At 32.7% G+C, this 19,313-nt stretch overlaps 2 protein-coding genes across 2 annotated transcripts; both read right to left on the bottom strand.

Annotated features, from left to right (window-relative positions):
• Positions 1–3,871: 3,871 nt before the first annotated feature.
• On the bottom strand, positions 3,872–9,747 carry LOC108967908. Its single transcript, XM_018931584.1, has 4 exons — positions 9,254–9,747; positions 4,393–4,773; positions 4,182–4,328; positions 3,872–4,026 (listed from the first exon to the last, which is right to left on the bottom strand). The coding sequence occupies exons 1-4, from the start codon at positions 9,567–9,569 to the stop codon at positions 3,983–3,985; spliced, it is 888 nt and encodes a 295-aa protein (XP_018787129.1). The 5' UTR covers positions 9,570–9,747; the 3' UTR covers positions 3,872–3,982.
• Positions 9,748–11,660: 1,913 nt separating this feature from the next.
• LOC108967831 lies at positions 11,661–17,958 on the bottom strand. Its single transcript, XM_018931455.1, has 4 exons — positions 17,671–17,958; positions 14,007–14,387; positions 13,793–13,939; positions 11,661–11,932 (listed from the first exon to the last, which is right to left on the bottom strand). The coding sequence occupies exons 1-4, from the start codon at positions 17,789–17,791 to the stop codon at positions 11,778–11,780; spliced, it is 804 nt and encodes a 267-aa protein (XP_018787000.1). The 5' UTR covers positions 17,792–17,958; the 3' UTR covers positions 11,661–11,777.
• Between the last annotated feature and the right edge of the window lie 1,355 nt (positions 17,959–19,313).

Raw genomic sequence — 19,313 nt, 5'->3', positions numbered from 1 at the left:
TCACTTAGCAAACATTAATGAAATAATATTTACACCAATTGCAACGTGAGTGCAACTTTTAAATAAACAGAGTATGTCGGGTAAAACCACTGAAATGAATATAACATCTGTTTATTTTTACATTAATAAAAAGCTTTCAATAACTTACAGGTATGCTGACAGGTATGCTGCCAGTGCCTAGATCCCACTATGGTATATGCAGATATAATATCGCATTGCCTCTAATATAAAATACACTTTTAACTAATAATCCTCAGACACTATTGTAGTAAAACTGATTAAATTTTTGGCCACAATATTTTATATATTGCAGGGAATCTTCAATCTTCGTATATCTCTAGTGCTACCAATTACATTGTACATGAAATGTTGGAAATAAATTGGGGAAAGTTAAAAACTTCCTGCTCCGGCTGTTCAAAAATAAGTGAAGAAGTTCTCTATATTTAGAAATTAATAATTTAGAAATTTTTATTTATTTTATATAAAAAGGGAAGAATGCCATGCAAGGCACTAATGAAATTTTTGAATTTTTCGGAGACGATTCTGTGATCAGTTTGTGTAGCACAACAATGGTTGTCGCTTGCTTCCGTTCTGAAAATTTCGATGTGAAAGATGCACCTCGCTCTGTTCAACCAACGATTCAAAAAGATAGAAAGGGCCATCACATTAGCTGCCATGACAATGCTAATGAACTTAACATTCATCGTTTTTAAGCCATTTAGAAAAGGCTGACTACAAAAAGAAGCTCGATGTTTGGGTGTCACATGAATTGTCTGTGAGAATATTAATGGACCCTCTCTTTGCTAAACCGAAATTAAATCAAACCATTTCTGAAGCGAATGATAACAGGAGACGCAAAGTAGATCAAATACGACAATAATGTGCGAAAAAGATCATGGTCTAAGCTTGGTGAAGCTCAACAAATGATTGCAAAGCCAAGATTGTCGCCTCGTAAGCTTATCCCTGATCTTACACCATCTTACTACAATTTATTTTGGTCAATGCAGAACTCCCGTAATGGAGTTAAGTTAGCTTCAAGCAAACCCTGTAATTACTTGTCGCAGTTTTTCGTCGAGAAATCAGAAAAGTTTTACACTGATAGAATAGTGTCTCTAGAAGCAAATTGCAAAAAGTGGTCGACAAAAATGATACCTATTTGTTCATTAGAGCTTTTTATAAATACAAAACGAAAAATAGGATGAAATTTGATTAGAAATACTAAAATACGTTTTTGACTACTCAATATATTGGTTGTCATTAAAAGGAGATAGAGGCATAATGGTACAGCAGTTACACATAAATATTTTCGAGTGTGAAACGTGAACGTAAATTCAATATTAAAAACTTGTATGATCTCAATGACAAATGCATACAGTTTTTTCAGGAACACTTACAGAAATTGTGCAACAAGTCTTTCCATGAACATTTTTATTCTTTTGGATGTTGACATAATCCTTTAATGTGATCAAAAATTTCTCTTGATTCATTATAAATATAATGACCCTCAGAGACTGATTAGGATGTAAGTGGCCTGAGTTGAACTGCTCTGCTATTAACGCTTACAGTAAGCCGATACATTTACTTGTAAATCATTCAGCATATATATCATTAAAAACTTTATCGCAAGAACATGAAATGGGTAACTGGCGCTATTATTCTTAATATAAATAATTCTCAAGATATTCGGTTAGTAGACGGATTTGGTGTTTATATGCCATTGACTTTTTCGACGCATTTCTCATAAAAAATCCTGAAGGTTTTGGAATAGCAAACTCTAAGCATGTTAGGAACTCAGAAAGTACCAAACTTAGCTAAATTTGTAACAGAAGTACAAACTTTAATAATAAAAGGCAATAAACATTAAATCAAAATGTGATATAGGGGTAAGACAAATACGTTCTAAATATTCTGTATGGAAAAAAATTACGTTGTTCTGCTATCTATCTAGACCATGCAAGATTGCCCTCGGAACCCTAAACTTTAGGCAAGTTTGAAATAATATAAGTATGCTTCTCATGAAAGTTCTTTAGATAAACGACTAACCGCTTGTCGAGCATTTAATTTCTTTAACAAACTGAAGTTCCGAACATCTCAAAGCCACTGAAGAGTAGTTCACCCAAACATTAATAAAAAGAGTATATATTAAAAAAAAAATATTTAAGGTTCACTCCTATGTATACGCAAATAATTGTATGTATACAGCTGCAAAAATTACCTTTTCTACCATTTTACCATTTTTCAAGGTGAAACGTGACTCGCTTATTAATAGTATAGATTGCAAAGTTTAAGAAAAAGTCACGCGAATGTTGCCAGAAGTGCATGACCGTAAAATTCACGAAACGCTGAATATGAACACAGCGTATATGCTCCTATGTACCGCACATACATATACTATAAAATTATGTATATAATCGCAGAGGAAATTTTATACTATTGAATTTTGATGCCCGACTGCACTATCCGTAGGGCAGAGAATAATTTTTATTTTATTCGATTTACTTACAATTAGTATATCAATATTGCAATTACGGGAGCATATTCAGATCATCTTTAAATTATTATCTTTAAACAATTTGTGCACAATCTAATTTTAATATCCAAACTTTATGTGCCCTCATAAGAAGCTAGTAAAATATGTAAATGAAAGCTTACAAACAAAAAGTGTGGCAATATGTATACAGAATACGTAAATGATTTTGCATGCTTAATTGCTAATTAAATTTGAAGTAATTTCCGAAGCAAACAACGTACATATATGCGGGCATTAAGTGCGCCAGACAATTGTAATTGACAGCTGTCTAAGAACACTTGTAGTTACAAATGAAAAAATAAATATATATATATGAACATGAAATTGTTGGAATTGGAAAAGCGTGTACAAGTAGAAACAGTTACTTCGCCTGAACCGAAGCTATACTACACTTCACAGGTACATTGCTTATGTCATAAAAAGATAATCTTTTCATCTTGATTTTGATCGTTAAATTTGTATGGCAGCCATATGCTATATGGTTCGATCTGAAAATTTCTATGGAAATGGTAGCGTTACTTTGCACAATAGTTTATGCCAAATTTTGTGAAAATATCATGTCAAATAAAAAAGTTTGTCATACAAGTACCTGATTTTTATAAGTCGGTTGTATGGCAGCTATATGCTATAGTGGTTCGATCTGAACAATTTCTGTGGAAACTGTAGTGTTACTTTGAACAATAGTTTCCGCCAAATTTTGTGAAAATATCTTGTCACATAAAAAAGTTTTTCATACAAGTACTTGTTATTGACCAGCCGGTTTGTATGGCAGCTCTAATATATAGGCGGCCGATCTGAACAGTTTCTTCGGAAATTATAGGTTTGCCTTTAATTATACTTTATGCAAGATTTCATTAAAATATTTAGTCAAATAAAAGAGGTTTCCATACTAGAACCGGTTTTTAAACGATCAGTATGTATGACAGCTATATGTTATATTGATCCGATATTGGTGATTCTAGCAAATAAACAGCTTCTTGGGAAGCCAAGAACGAACGCAAAATTTCAGATCAATATTTCACAAACTGACGTTCTAATTCACGTATGTAAAGAATGACAGCGGTCTAAATCGAATCGGCTTATCACACACACATTACACACATATATATATATTATATATGCACACATATTTTTAATCATATTATTTACTGCTAAGCATGCATTTTGAATGAGTACCAGTTCTTACTACCTACTCGTGACAGTGTTTCGTGTTTATACACACGTGACTATGATCATCTCTCGAATCTCAACAAAAACGCTTATCATTTGAATTTCTTTTTTATTAAAAATAAAAAAATGCGATTGCATTAAAATATCAAAGTCGTTATATTAGCAACCACTTAATACTCTCCAGATTTTTTTCATTTTGCACACATACCCAACCACACACATCTACCAGTGAAATTTTTTACAAAAGACTTAAACGCCAAACTTGCTCTGCTTCTATATAATTTACACAACAACCGAACGATACAACTTAAAAAACCGCTGTCTTTCTAAAAATATTAATCAACAACAAAAATATCATATGGCACAACAGACATAACATCATTGAGTTGTTGCAGCAGCAATGGTCCCCAGTATTGACGTGTTGCAAAAAAAAAAAGATTATATTTAATACATTCCTAATTTAATAAATAATTTCACTCACTCAATGTTGGATCGGGAAACACACCAGTAGCCGACAGCTTAAAGTCGCCAACTTTCGGTTCAGCGTCGAATCTGCGCATGCGCACAAAACGATGACCATCCGCTTCGTAGAAAGTACCCTCATGTGTTTGGTCAATATTCACATCCACTACAAATAACAACAACAACAAAATATTGCATTAAATTCACATTCCTCAAATATAGCAACTCACCCAGCGACACATTGAAGACACCCTTGGGCCGCAATTGTATATTGTTTAGTATTAATTCTGCCTTGTAATTGCCCACGATATTTATCACTGGCACATATGAGAGCGATTTCATAGAAACTTTATCACCGTTTATTTTTAAGTCGAGCGATTTGATTTCCGTTTTCGAGAACCCATATGTGAGCCCATCACGCATAATTATGCGTCCGCGTATGGTGCCACTGGTATACTGAAATGTCGTGCGATTTAGCTTGTAAGGATCGATTATCGGTATATTCAAATCGCGATCGCCGTTTTTCAGCCGTTGCAAGGACTTTTGTACGAGATTTTTCACGCAGTCATTGAATTCGGGGCTGCTTTGTTTGCAAACGGGTAGATCGCCAACTGGAAAATAAATAAATAATAGGGAAAAGAAATTAGTAAAATGTGAAAGCAATTAAAATATTCAATTTCCTCAATGAAATCAGCATTATTCACTTATTTCTTTTTATAATCATTTTAAGGTGGTGATCTGCAAACGAGGAGAAGATAAAATGTCTCTTGACATCATACAAACATTTGTCACACCAGAACTTGCACTTTGACAGTCATAAATTTGAAGTCGTAGACAATTTCGTCTTGGAACGTTGGCTCTTTAGAAACCAACACAGAATCACTATCGATAAAAGATGCTACTTCGAACTGAGTAGGCAATTGAAAAGTAGAGTCTCTCCCGACGAACAAATAGCTATATGGTGTGTTCGAATAGACAATGACATCGTCAGAAGTAGAAGTAGAAGAATAAGATTTGCGATCTATGTATAGAATGCTAATTTCATAAGGTTTTGGATTTTATATAAATCCCTTCGCTTTTATTATAAAACTTATTGTTTTTTTGTGATCACGATTTAAAGCTGAATGGACAATAAAACATAAAGCCCTGTTGAATAATACTGAAAAATTGGGAATAAATGGCTTTCTTATGAGTACAATTATAGGTATAAAATCTGCCTTTCTTAACTACGTTTTGATTCCATTTTATAGTCGTTCGAATCTTGTGGTTTTTTGTTCAAAAGTCGAGCTAGTGGCTATAAAAAAACATACCTAAAACTAAGAAACAAATATTTCAAAAAAAAAATTATTAACATTTTAAGTTTCTGAACCCAGACAGTACATTAATGACAAGCGGTAATAAAACTTTCTGAACAAATTTTCATTTGATGATTTTGACATTAACATTACTGTCAGTGCAATATCTGGGAAATATAGCAGGTGAGGTATCACTTCCCATTTAAGCTTTTTCAGTTAGATTATAACGGGTTTGGCAACGTGAGGCCGAATGTTGTCATGTAGCAGAATTACTATTTTGTACCTGTCCTTGCATTGCAGTCATAAGCACATATAGTCACTTTGAAATGGCTTAGCTGGCGACTACCAATGCTTTAACAAGCTCTTGTTTCATTTGACATGGATCTTCGTCGACGAACATTTCCAACCATTCCATTCCACCGTCGTTGCGGGTTTTCGGCCTTCCTCACCCGGGTGGCCGTTAATAGCGAAACTAATTTTTTACTTGGAGCAGCACCTCCGTAAACTTTTTGGTATTCCAATATGCTTTAGCCGCCGATTTCTTGAACTAGCATGAGAAAATCAACATTTGCCAATCAAAAGGAACACACTAACTGGTATACGGAAATTTCGTGCGAGTGAATGTAATGTGGAAGCGAAGTTTCTTTTTCAGATGCCTAATTTAAGTGTTTATATACCAGTGGCGGATTCAGAGATTGAATGAGGGACATCATCGCAGCCATGTGCAAATTTCAATTTAGAATTGATATTTTTTGTCTATGTGATATTCTATCTCTAACTCATTAGCTCAGTGTGATTCTTCAGAAAGAATCAATCGATCTGGCAAAGGCATCAGATATGATAGAAACGCTACTTGTAATGTTCCGAAACCAGTACCGAAAAATAAAACACTAAAATGCCTGCGTGAAAATACTGCAGGGTCTGAATTTACATGCCTCTGTTGGATAAATAGGCGAAGATTTGAAAATCCGCTTTTCTAGAAGAGCATTAACTTTGCTGCTTCCAGAAAAAGTATGTGCTTTAAAAACCAAAGAAATGGAAAATCTTATTAATAAATAAATTCAAAGGCCTTTGGAATACTGACAACGTCGATGCACGTTGGAAGCGTAAAGTTGAACTTGATCATTGTCAGTGTTACGGACTACCGTACACTCCCTGTGACGAATGCGAGCTTTGAACGTTGTTTTTCGGAAGAACATGCTAGCAAATCGAGAAGACTGCGCACTTGTAGCGCAGGAAGGATATATCGATAGTGAGGCTACAGAGTCTGTTAAAATTCGTGTCAAGCGCAGTCATCCCAAACGATGATTGCTCTTACTTAGCAACTGAACTCCATCTGGTCTCGCAAAAGACTAAACTGGTCTGTGCATATCTTCACAGAAAACATTTCGAGCTTATTCACTTTCATTATTTCACATTTTATCTTACAACTATAATATAATACAATGTTATGAGTCATAAATTTAGTCTAAACTTATCAGCGCTACTTTAGTAAATATATATGTGAAAAAGCTAACAACATCTAGCGTATTATTTCAGCGCAAATTAAGCACTATAATATTCAAGCAAACACACACTTATATGTACATTTATAATTACAACAATGAACTAGTATTCGCGTTATTAACTTGCGCAGAACGAAAAGGCCTACGCAATTTGCTCTGCAACAATATCATAAATTCATCTGTGTACGAAGTGATCTTAGAATGGATAATTGTGAATTAGTTAGTAGGCACGTAATCAGCACATATCAAAGGTCACACAATTGTGCGCATGAAATGCTGTCTTCGAAGCGGCTGACCTTCATTTAAATGGCTGCTGCGATTATGACGCGCTACAAGTGATAGTGCTGTTGTTGTTGCGCGGTTTAGTGGGTACAATGTAAGTAAGTAACTAATAGCAACACACGCACGCGGTTGGCTGAGTAGAAATAAGTCGTGCTAATGGTTACAGCTGAGCACATATGTAATAAATACATATGTACATATACACATACTTGCGCTACAGCGCGCATGAAATTAAGAACTTGTCCGTTAAAAGCTGAAATCAATTATCGCATTTGATTTTGAATTGTGTGGAGGTCGAATTATTATTTTGCAATATGTAAATAAATTGATTCTGATTGTTTTTACACTAACAAAGCCGTCAATACTACGCTTTTTTTTCTAATATATACTTTTGTCGTATTTTTCTTTAATTTTTTTTTTTTAATTATAGTTTTATTTTAGGCAAAATTATTTCAATATTTCATGCTCAGCAATAATCAAAATCAGTAAATATAGCATAAAGCATCTGATGTATCGAAACAGGTCATGTAAGGTTAGCAGCAATGGAGGTTACTCATACGACACGGTGTGCGGCGAATTAGTAATTTGATAATTATGTGCTTGTAATTAGTTTATATGTAATGTTTTTAAGCATTCATGGTAGAATTAGACTTAAAAGCGCACAGAAATATCTAATATCATAAGTGATGGTCGTGGTTATTTGTAGGTAATATTGAGTAGTCGAAAAAGTATTTCGTATATAGCAAAAAGTGGTCCCAAAATGGTACAGTGTTTATTTATTTATTATTATAAATAAAAATAGGTTCAAGCTTGATTAGAAATATGAAAAGACTTTCCGACTACAAAATATATACATACATGTGTGGCAATCGTACTGTTCGTCTGCTTGACAACGGATTTGAATTTAAAAAAGTGCTACAAAACTGCTGATTTGAATTTAAAAACAGTAAAACATTAATTTCGGCTGCACCAAATTTATAACACCCTTCCAAGATACATTTATTATAGACTAAAAAAAATATTATTCTTTTAATTTTAGTCTGTCAATTTGTATGGCAGCTATATGCTATAGTAGTCCGATCCAAACAATATCTTCAGATATCATAGCCTTGCGATGGATTATAATTTATATCAAATTTAGGGAACATATCTAGTCAAATAAAAAATTTTACATACAATAACTAGACTCCAATTAATATGACAGCTATATGCTACAGTTTTCTAATCAGATCAATATATTCGAAGATTGTAGCAATGCTTTAGGCAATAGCCTATGGTAAATTTTGTGAAGACATTTTGGCAAATAAGCAACATTTCCATACAAGAACCTTATTGCATTTTTATGGGTCAGTTAGTATGGCTATATATACTATAGTGCGCCGATCTGACCAATTTGTTCAGAAATTATAGCGTTACTTTGAATAATAAACTATGCCGAATTTCGTGAAGATACCTTGCCAAATAAAAGAGGTTTTCATACAAGAACCTGATTTTGATAGGTCGGTTTATATGGCAGCTATATGCTATAGTGGACAGATATTGGCAAAAAATAGCTTCTCGGCGAGAGAAGGACGTATGCAAAATTTTTATCGATGTCTGGAAAACAGAAGGATTAGATCATGTATATATAGGCAGGCAGAGAGAGTTCACGCCGAACTTAATATACAATGTTGTAGGTAACAAAACAAATGTTTCAGGTATATTTTTTATTTAAGGTTAGCCAGTCGAATTTTTTCATTATTTTCACTCATTTTTGAACAACTGTTACTTTTTTTCAACTTCCCTGAAATTAATTTTTGATTAAATGAAGCTTAAAATATCATCTTTTCAACACGGCAATGTATGTAACAATGTGATACTTTATCGACTACCCAATATTATTTTGGATGTCTCCTGAATAGTCATTTTAAATTTCGAATTTTCTGCTAAATTGCTTTTCAACACTTTTCCTACATTTTCGTAAAATAATTTTACTCACTTTATAAATCAATTATTAATCTTTTTCTAACCTGTGAAATATTTCTTCGGCTTCGAAGCACCCACTGCTGCATTAGCACTCGTAGCGCTGTCTACTGTTTCACTCTCATCACTCGTTTTAACAGAAATTGTTGTTGGAGGGGTATTTATAGGCACAGAGCTGGCGGTGCTTGATATTTCAGCAGTGCTAACGCCCTCTAATGTAGTGCTTGTTGTTGTTGCTGATGTTTCTAATGCACCACTGGTTGATGTTGCTGCTGTTGATGCTGTGGTCACATCTTGTGCGCGCACGGCCCAGAATAAAAAAACGAAAACACACGCGTGACACAAAACTTGTCTTAAATACATTTTTGTACTTTTATTAAACACTGAACTTCTGTTGTTTGATTCTTTATTGTTTTTCAAATGATTTATAGGCGTGCATGAGCTGTGAAAATCCCAAATGTAGTTCAAACACTTTAGTATGCTTTTAACGTTTAATAAATGCACCACAAAACACTGGGTGGACGCGTCCACAACTGACCGGCTTCTGAATGCCACTGCATTGCTGCAGCTGGTTTTATGGCACCTTCCAATAAAAACAAAATTGATTTGATTATAATGTCTTGCGATTTTACTTGCAAACATACAAAACTAACCGGCTAACTATTATATATGTATGTCTGTACATATACTCATATAAATCGGTATACATATCATATTAATATATGCGGTTTATTTGTGTGTCATAGCGCAATCTGAAATATCTGCATTTCAAAGCACGATCCGATGCTCAATTATTGGCCATATGTCCAGCATGCAGCTTTTGTACGTGTATGCAGGTTACATAATTGTAAAACCAATTTATATGTTATTTAATACACGGCACTTACGCTCACTTACACAAATGCATTTGTTTCATATAAAAAGTGGTTTATTTGGAATAATTAAATAAGGTTATGTTTGTTACACAGTTAATAATAATGGGGCTTCTAAGCCCTCAATAAATGGAAATTAAGTAGGGAGAGTGTGATAAGTGAAAAGTGTTTTAAATATATATGTTTTCGTTCAGTTATCTACATAGGTTAGTATGAGTTAGTCTAGTAGGCAAATGAGCCACGCATTGACCAGTTTGGCCTTTTATGACACCAGTTGGAGTTCAGTTACTAGATCCATGTGGAGTAGTCATCCTTTATGATGACTGCAAATTTTAACAGCCTCTTTGGCCTCGCTTTCTATACCTCCTCTAGTGTATCATACTGTGAAGACCCCAGATGCTTACAGCGCAGTCTTGTCAATGCAAGATAATTGCACAAGAGCTACTCCATTGTTTCCCTGGTGCTGTGCTCTAGACATTTCCCGGAGTCTTCTCGAACTGTCAGCCCCATAGTGCAATACGGTAAGATAAAATATCAACCCGTCAAAAATAATCGCCATCCCTTTTTCAAAGTAAATATCTCTTCCCTAACACTTGGTGCCAAGGAGTTGAAAATATCTAAAGAGGTCAAATACCTATGTCTAACATTAGACTCAACTTTAGGGAGGAAAAGGCTGCTAAATGAAATGAGTTAACACTGTTCAGAACCGCCAATCCCTCATGATACGCAGACGCCTAACCGCAGATCCCAGGGCTGTAATCCAGTTATCATCAGGTGGTTGTATACCATAATCGTCAGAATTATTGTCACTTATGGAGCGATTACTTGGAAATCGAAGGCTCGCAGTTTTTGGGAGGCCTTCAACTATCGAAGCTGCAAAGACACGCCTGCTTCTGGGCTTCAGCGGCAATGCGCGCTTGCCCATTCACAGCACTAGAAGTCATGCTGGAGTTCACATACCTGCATAAAAGAAGTCATTTAGTGCCAAGTGAAGACTATACAACGGATAACTCATCAAATCAATGTTTTTCTTGATCAAAAATGCAGTTATTTTCCTGATTTCTTGAAAGACAACAGACAAACAAATGGTTGTGAATCACTCAGAATTGAATATTCTGCGGCAGGTTTGCGACATGTCCAATGTGAACAATTTATTTACAGTCAAATATTCACGCAATATTGTATGAATATTGGACCAGTCTCACGATAGCTCACGTGATAATCACGAAAAAATGTTCGCCATTCAGTTCCATCTTTTTCACCGAGATGAATATTCCAAGTTTCTGTAAACAACGCAAATAGCGCTCGTATTTCAAAACATTCTGAATATGTATGTATAACATCAAACATTTCAAACTTTACGATAAAGTTGTAAGTTGCCAGATTGCAGCCCTAGAGTTGCCAAATCGCAAAATATAAGAGGAAGCCTACATATTTGCTGGATAAACTAAAAATTTTTTGAGAATATTTTCGAATATATGTATCTACATTCGTTATATAATATATACAAACAAAACATTCCGACTTGTATAATCGACAAGTGGATTTAACACTTTAAATACGAGTACCAGCTGAAATGAAATTAATTTATTATTGCAGAACTCCTTTATTACCAACGTGTACATTTAATTCGATTAAACATTTATAGAATATTTATAAAAGCATTATATATCAATAAGTGTTTTAGTAAGGTACTTTCTTAAGGCGTATCAATGAACAAGTCAAATGGCACAGCGTTCAAATATGCATTAGCTACGAACAAAGCAATTGGCTCCCAAGTTGTGCGCATTTCTTTTACCAGTAATTTATAGAATGGACGCCAATGTGCATTTATAACAGCCAAAATAACTGAATCTAAAAATAAATAAGAAAAAGACTTTCTATGAGTTTGTTGTATTTTTTAATTGGCTTAAAAAAGTTATGCCGTGAGCTGAATGCTATAACAGAATTTAAGAAAAATAAAAAAAATATATAAATGAAATGTATAAAAAACACCTTAAGAATCTAAAAAAATATAATTTTATATTCATCAATAAACATTTGAAAGCAAAAAGTATTTAATTTTTTATCGATGAAATTGAAACGAATGAATAAACAATATTTGTCGATAAAATATTTTTTATTCTTAAAATCAACATTTTTAATTTTGAAAAATAAAGCTTTCGATAAGAAAATTTAAAAATACAACCGATAGATATAAATTTAAAATAATTTTTGAAAAATATCGGAATATATATTGATAAACTTTAAAAGAAATTAATATAGAAAATACCAGTAAAACAAGGTAAAAATTGAAAAGGAGATAATTTTATATCCATCGATAGGCGATATTTATGGAAATTTTTTAATTTAAGAATTTCCTTAAAATCAAATTTCTTCTACTTTAATAAAAAAAGCTTTCGATAAGAAAATTGTACAATAGTATTGAGAAACTTACATATATTTATCGATGAAAATTATTTTAAAAAATATTGAATTATATATCGATAAAAATTGTAAGAAATAAACATAGAAAATACCATAATAGCGGGATAAAAATTAAAAGAGGGATAATTTTATGTTTTTCGACAAACATTTGATAGAAAAAAATTATCAGATTTCATATCGTTGAAATCGAAAATAATAAATAAGCGATATTTATCGATAAATTGTTTTTTAATTAAGGAATTACGTTAAAATCAACGTTTCTTACTTTGATAAATAGAGCTTTAGATAAGAAAAGTTTCACATAGAACTGCGAAATTTATATTTATCGATAAAAATAATTTTGAAAATATATCGGATTATATATCGATAAACCATAAAATAAATTAATACCAAAAATATCATAAAGGCAAGGTATTTGTAAAAAAATTAAAATGAAGTTGTCGATAAATGTGATATAAAAATAAAAGGGCGAAATATCGAAACATAGGAAGAACAATTTTTACTTCAAACGTTAAAAATTATTTTGCATATCGATTGAAAATAAAAGGACAAAATATCAAAATAAGCTCTTCAATATAACAACAAAAATTAAAACAAAATATCGGTTAAAAGTTGTAAATAAAAAATACCAGTTTCGCTGAAATTCGGAGGGAAATAATTTTTTCGTTAGATAAACTTCACAGCTTCGTAGCTAAAATTAACAAATTGATTAGTATATATCTACATAAATAATTTATTATAATTATCGATAAAAAGTATTATTACAAATAATCTAAGAACGATGATTTGTAATTTTTAGCGATAAATACAACTTCTCATATGTAAACAAAATTTCATTTATCAGGCTTTTCAGATTTTAATAATTTTAATTTTATTTCGTTCAGTTAATTAAAGGTTATTTAAAATTATTCGAGTATAAATTTATTATTTTTTATACATATTTTTTTCTTGTTTTTGGAAAAAAGCTTTGATCAAAATTGAAGTAGAATAATCTTGTCCGATTTATAATGAATTAATGATAATAATAATGAAATTAAGAATATAGTGCTAAAATTAAAAAAATAATTTTCCATAAATCTCTTGTGAAATTTTGTAGGAATACATTCTAAAATCTACTGAAAATTAAAAAAAAAATAAAAATAAAAATCAATAAAAAATTAAAAATTAAAAAAAAAATTGCGAATTTTAGCTTTTTCTAATAATTAACATATAACCATTATCATTTACTATCTTTTTAATAAATTATTATTTTTTTTTAATAAAAATTAAACTTTTTTTCACACTTACTTATGCCTTTATCTGGTACTATATTGTCGGCATCAAATTCCAAATCACCGATTTGCGGTATTAAATTAAATGACTTCAATTGCAAGTATTTATGCCCATCGCGCTCTGTGAGATCACCTTCGGCCTCGATGTCCAGCTGCAAATCGGCTAATAATAAACAATATGAAAAGCATGTAAATGTGCACACTTAATTTCTCTCTTCTCTTTCACTTACTCAATTTGCTAGTGAACTGGCCCTCGGGTTGCAGATTCAAACCTTCTGCCGTCAACTCGCCTTGGAAAGTGCCTTGTTTCTCAATGCTTGGCGATTTCGTAGTCACTTGCAACTTCACGTGATCGCCATACATTTCAAGATTTAGCTTCTCCACAGTGCTCTCACTTATGCCCTTTATAATCAAATTGTGTACGTTCAAGTATCCTTTTGCGAAATCGTCGGTCATTTCCACCTTATGACTTGCTATGACCAAGGGATCTAGCGGTGGTATGCTTAATTCAGGAATACCATTCTTAAGACGTGGTTTCACCTCTTTCAGTCCATTTTTAATGCATGCATTAAGATCTAAATTAGTGCCCACGCATGTAGGTATGCCAGGCGCTAAAATAAATGAAAACAATGTAAGTAATAATAACATTAAGCAATAATATATTGCTAGCAATTAAATAACTTAAATGGTGACATTAATACTTTTTGAGAGTAACAACAAAAACATTCAATTGCTAATTCTAATTGTCGTGGTCATTGCGGTTAGTGACACAGGTCCTTGGCACACATGCATACATACGCGCACGTGTTTACTCGTTCTCGGATCGGCGAAGTCACATCGCCAACATAATTGCCTTGGCATTGCTCTAAGCATGTTTCAAACGTTATTACGTATGTGTGTCATTCAGAATCTAAATTTAAGCTTACTCATAAAAATTCCGTAATTCTCAATTAATTGTTTAGGTTTTTTTCTGATTTTGCTTTCGTTAACATCAATTTAATTAGGTTTAGACAAAATTAACGCCGTTAGTATGTTTTAGTATTGACATATACTTTTAATGTTTACTTTAGATCAATTACGAATTTAAATTCGCGATTTCAGTTTTGTTGCTTTGAAATTGTCGTTTGGCCTAATTGGTACACTATGTGGCCTCACTTTTTATGAAGCACGCAAAACAAGTCGGGAAAGGCAAGCATTGATTTCTCTCAAAAAATTTATTTCTCCATAAAAGAAAGAGTAGCAAACCCTCCAAGACTTAAAAACTACTCTTCTCCGCTGATGATATAACCTCTAAAATGGTAATGAAACTGATGTAACATTTTTTTTTATCTTTATTATTAGAATTCTTTCTCAACTAAATTGACTAGAGGTTTGCCAAGACTTATCATGAGTTTCTTAAACAATTAGGCACAATTACAAAATGACAGAAGGAAACGTTGAAGACCTTGAAAAGTAGGTAATATAAATAAATAATAATGTCAAATTGTGGCGATTTGATCAGATGGTTCTGAATATACGCAAGCTACTCCCTCAGTTTTTGAGAAATCGTTCTAAAACACACATTTTTATCTCTTAAAACCATTCCTCATTTGTACCAGTATAGCATATAGCTGTCATACAAACTAAATTATCAAAATTAAAATATTGCATGGAAAGCTTTTTAATTTGACGAGATATCTTCACGAAATCCAGGGCAGATCAATGATTAAAGCAACGGTACAATCTCCGAAAGAATTTTTCATATCACAGCAGTATGCCCAGCGTGCAATGACACTGGCCACCTCATCTGACACCCTTCTCCTTTTGGTTCGACCCTGACGATGAATAGTTTATAAATGAATAATAGTGTTAAATGTATGCCACAGCAACGCATGGTCGGATCCCCTAGTTGGATAATACTATGCATTTGTCTCAAATGTTATTAAATTTATCGCATGATATTATATTTTGTCCCATTTTTGTCGCATGCGATTTGTGTGCACACTGCCAGCTTGCAAATGCTATTTTCATGTTAATTTTATATCAATTCAAACTGGTTGTAAATACCGGAAATGATTCAATTAGACCACTAATAATTGCTATTTTTATTGAAACTGTTTCAATTCGCATTAGTTACAGTTACAAAATTCGTAAATTGATATATGCAGGTGCGTGACAAATTTCTTATAAACAGAAAGTGTATCAAATTGATTTATATTTAAACATTGCAATTGTTGGTTTGGAAAATAATAAATGTTTTCATTTAATTTAAATGCACTAAAAAAAGTTACATTTTTTTCACTTTGTAAGCTCTTAACATGGGTTTATGGGTTTCAAAAAATCGAATTTTTTTCTTGTCTTATTAAATTCTACAACACCCTAGAATATTGTTCTAAATTTTCGAGTTGTTTCGCTTGATAGTTTCGGAGATACAGCTTTGAGGCTATGTGCGCCGCTTTTAAACGCGTTTTTCTCGAAACTGTGTTTTTGAAGTCGGTTGGCAAGATTTCTCGGGAACTACTTAACCGTTCTTCATGAAATTTTACACAGGTCTTGGAGATACAATTCTTAAAGACTTGGACGAAGGAATTGATTACAACTATTTAAAATATTTTTTTCCCAAAATTTCAGAAGTTCTTTATTAATAGTAACATAAAAAAATTCTAAAAAAAATTTTTCTTTTTTTATATAATACTAGAAGACCCGCTGATACAAAGATAATACTACTACTACCATCTATATGATTTCTATTAGTTGGATTTTAACTATTAGTTAATGAGATATAGCATTTTTGTGAAGCAACTTGTGTTAGTTTACAAAGAAATGGATCATAAACCATTTTGTGTGTAAATAAAGCATTACTTTTTGGGGAAAATACTGTTGAATTTGGGCTCAGAGATATCCATCGATGAAAAGATATTTGCTAAGCTTAAAGAGGCAAAAGCTCTGTGAAAACTGAGTGCCTCGCAAGTTGATAATCCAACAAAAACAATGAATAACTGATTTTTAGAAATGTTTGAGTGCTCTTTAATCGTAATAAAACCGAATTTTTGCGTCGGTATGTGACAATAGAGAAATAGCTCCATCATTTCCCACTGAAGTCCAATTGTCATGATGAACCGGTTCTCTGGCGAGGAAAGACAAAAAAGTCGGCTGGAAAGGTTATGACATCAGTCTTTTGGGATGCACGTTGTACAATATTATACATACTCAACGACTGATTACTGAGCCAGTTATAATCTATTTCACTGCATATTCGCTTGCACTTTTATTCTACTATTCCAAATACTTAGCAATTGTATTATTTTTGAGGAAGAATCTGTTTAAAATTGTGCGCATATATTCAAATGATTCCTACAAACATGTAATTTGAAATTATTACTTTTTCAGCCAAATCGGTTCAGCCGTTCTTCAGTTATAAATGGTGTAACTAACACAACTTGCTTTTATATATATAGATGAGAAAACATTTTTCGAAAAAGACTGTTTTTTAGCAAAGGAAATCCATGAATTCGATGGGTTAGTTTTTGGCTCACACTAAGATACACCTCAATATGTCTCTAGCTTTAGGTTTTCTGAACAAATAAGCATTAAATTGGGTTATTATTTCTACTATCTCTGCTAGTTTATCTTTGAAGAACAATGAAGATCTCTTTAAAAAAAACCCCCCACTTCTTTGATATAACATAGTAAGCAGCTAGATGAGCTTTTAGTTGAAATTTTTGTCAAACAAAACAGACTTTCGTTGAACATTTCTTTCAGCTTCATTTGACTAATGTCATATGCACAAAATTATCAAGAAGCCTTCATTTTTTGGACTTTCCACTAGTTTATAATAAATTTTGTTTATATTTTTCTGAATCCAGATATATACGCTGTAATAGTGCTTTATATTTTTAAACTCAGCACACTTACGTAGTACAGTCATTGGTGTGATATCGGGCAATATTGGCATATCCACTTTCAGTTGAAAACTTGCAGCGCAAAAGCCTCTCAAGCAGGCCAGTATAACGAGCACGTACGAAATGCGCGACATTTTCCTGATTCTTAATAAAATAAAATTTTTCTCAAAAATTACACTGAAGGATGCACGATATGTCACTTAGAATTTCCTAGGTGACTTTTTAGAAATATAGAAAAGAACGCGAGTGCTTCGAAATATACGCGACAACACTTCGAATGTTTTTAAAATAATCTGGAATATATCACGGTAGATATAGTGTTTTTCATTACAAACACAATGAACGGTTTTTCAACACACACGTTTAGCTGCGCTCATAGTTTTCCGATATATAATTGGAGTATATACGATTTTTTTCAATCAAATCGATTTTCCATGGTCTAGCATATCAACTCATATTTTACCGGCAATTATTTTTTAATAAATCGGTACCTTCGCGGTTATTGAAAATACTTAAAGTATTAAAACAAAGAGATTTTATAAAGTTTTGACCAAAGTGGCAATTGAATAAAGGTTCTGGAAAGCAATTAAAGTCTTAAAGTCAAGAAGTCTATCTTCACTTGAGTCAACGTGATTTCAAGAAAGCAAGGGCTGCAAATATATATACTATATATAGCTGAAATCAACAAAAGTTATTACATTATTTAAGTATTAAATAGCAGCATCAGTTACATATCAAAATCGTGGTTATTTTATAGAAGAATGGTATGAAGTGCGCAAAAAAACTCGCTTTGAGGTTACATTCGATTACGCCATCTTTTTGGCCAGTCTGGTTCTTAGCGAATGCCATACTTCTTTACTCTAAAAATCAATTATCAACTCTACAAGTTGGTAGTGAATCAGTCAACACGCTACAAGCTATTTCACTAAAGAAACCAACTATTCGCAAAGTGATATGACCAATGCAAATCAAACTTTTGCTTCGCTTTGCATCAGGCATTTGCTTTGACAGCAAAGTTCGATGTGTACTTTTGTATAAGTATGTTCACATTAAAACGAAACGCAGCAAGGCGCAACAAAATGTTATGCAGCTATCATATTTTTACGCTTTGCCAAGCAACAGTAGTCTTTCTTGTTAGTGAGAAACACTGAAAGTAAAGCGTCGGTTTTACAACTTGAGAGAAGAGCTTTGATACTGAAATTCACGGAGTAACTTTTGCGTTACCTACACGTATGTTCTTTGACAAGAGAGGAAAACTCAAATATTGTAAGTAGAGAAGTGGCTAAGAAAAGTAGAAGTCTAGACGGGATATGATGACGGTATTATATGTAGTAAATCTTATAAATGATTTTTGAGAGATAAGAAAATATAACAAGAGGAGGTGATCATGACATCGGACATGTTTTACTCCTCACACATCGAAGGTGCTTATTGCAATTCAGAAAATGTTAACTAATTTCACACTGTGAGCGGAAAATATTAAGACCTTTTTTAATTTATTCCTAAGAACCTAATAGTATTCTTTTTTGACCTTTTAGCCGGTCAGGAAGAAATTCAATTGCTTTGAAGATTTTTTAAGTTTTAACTTGATAATTGCAAAAAAAAAATAAAACGTCGGGTTTTGGCCAGCTTTTCAGGAAAACCGGCCCCAGTGCG

The sequence above is a fragment of the Bactrocera latifrons genome, unplaced genomic scaffold (genome assembly GCF_001853355.1).
Source record: "Bactrocera latifrons isolate USDA-ARS-PBARC rearing strain unplaced genomic scaffold, ASM185335v1 scaffold_2, whole genome shotgun sequence".
Classification (NCBI taxonomy): Eukaryota; Metazoa; Arthropoda; class Insecta; order Diptera; family Tephritidae; genus Bactrocera; species Bactrocera latifrons.
This window is presented reverse-complemented; position numbering and strand designations above follow the sequence as displayed.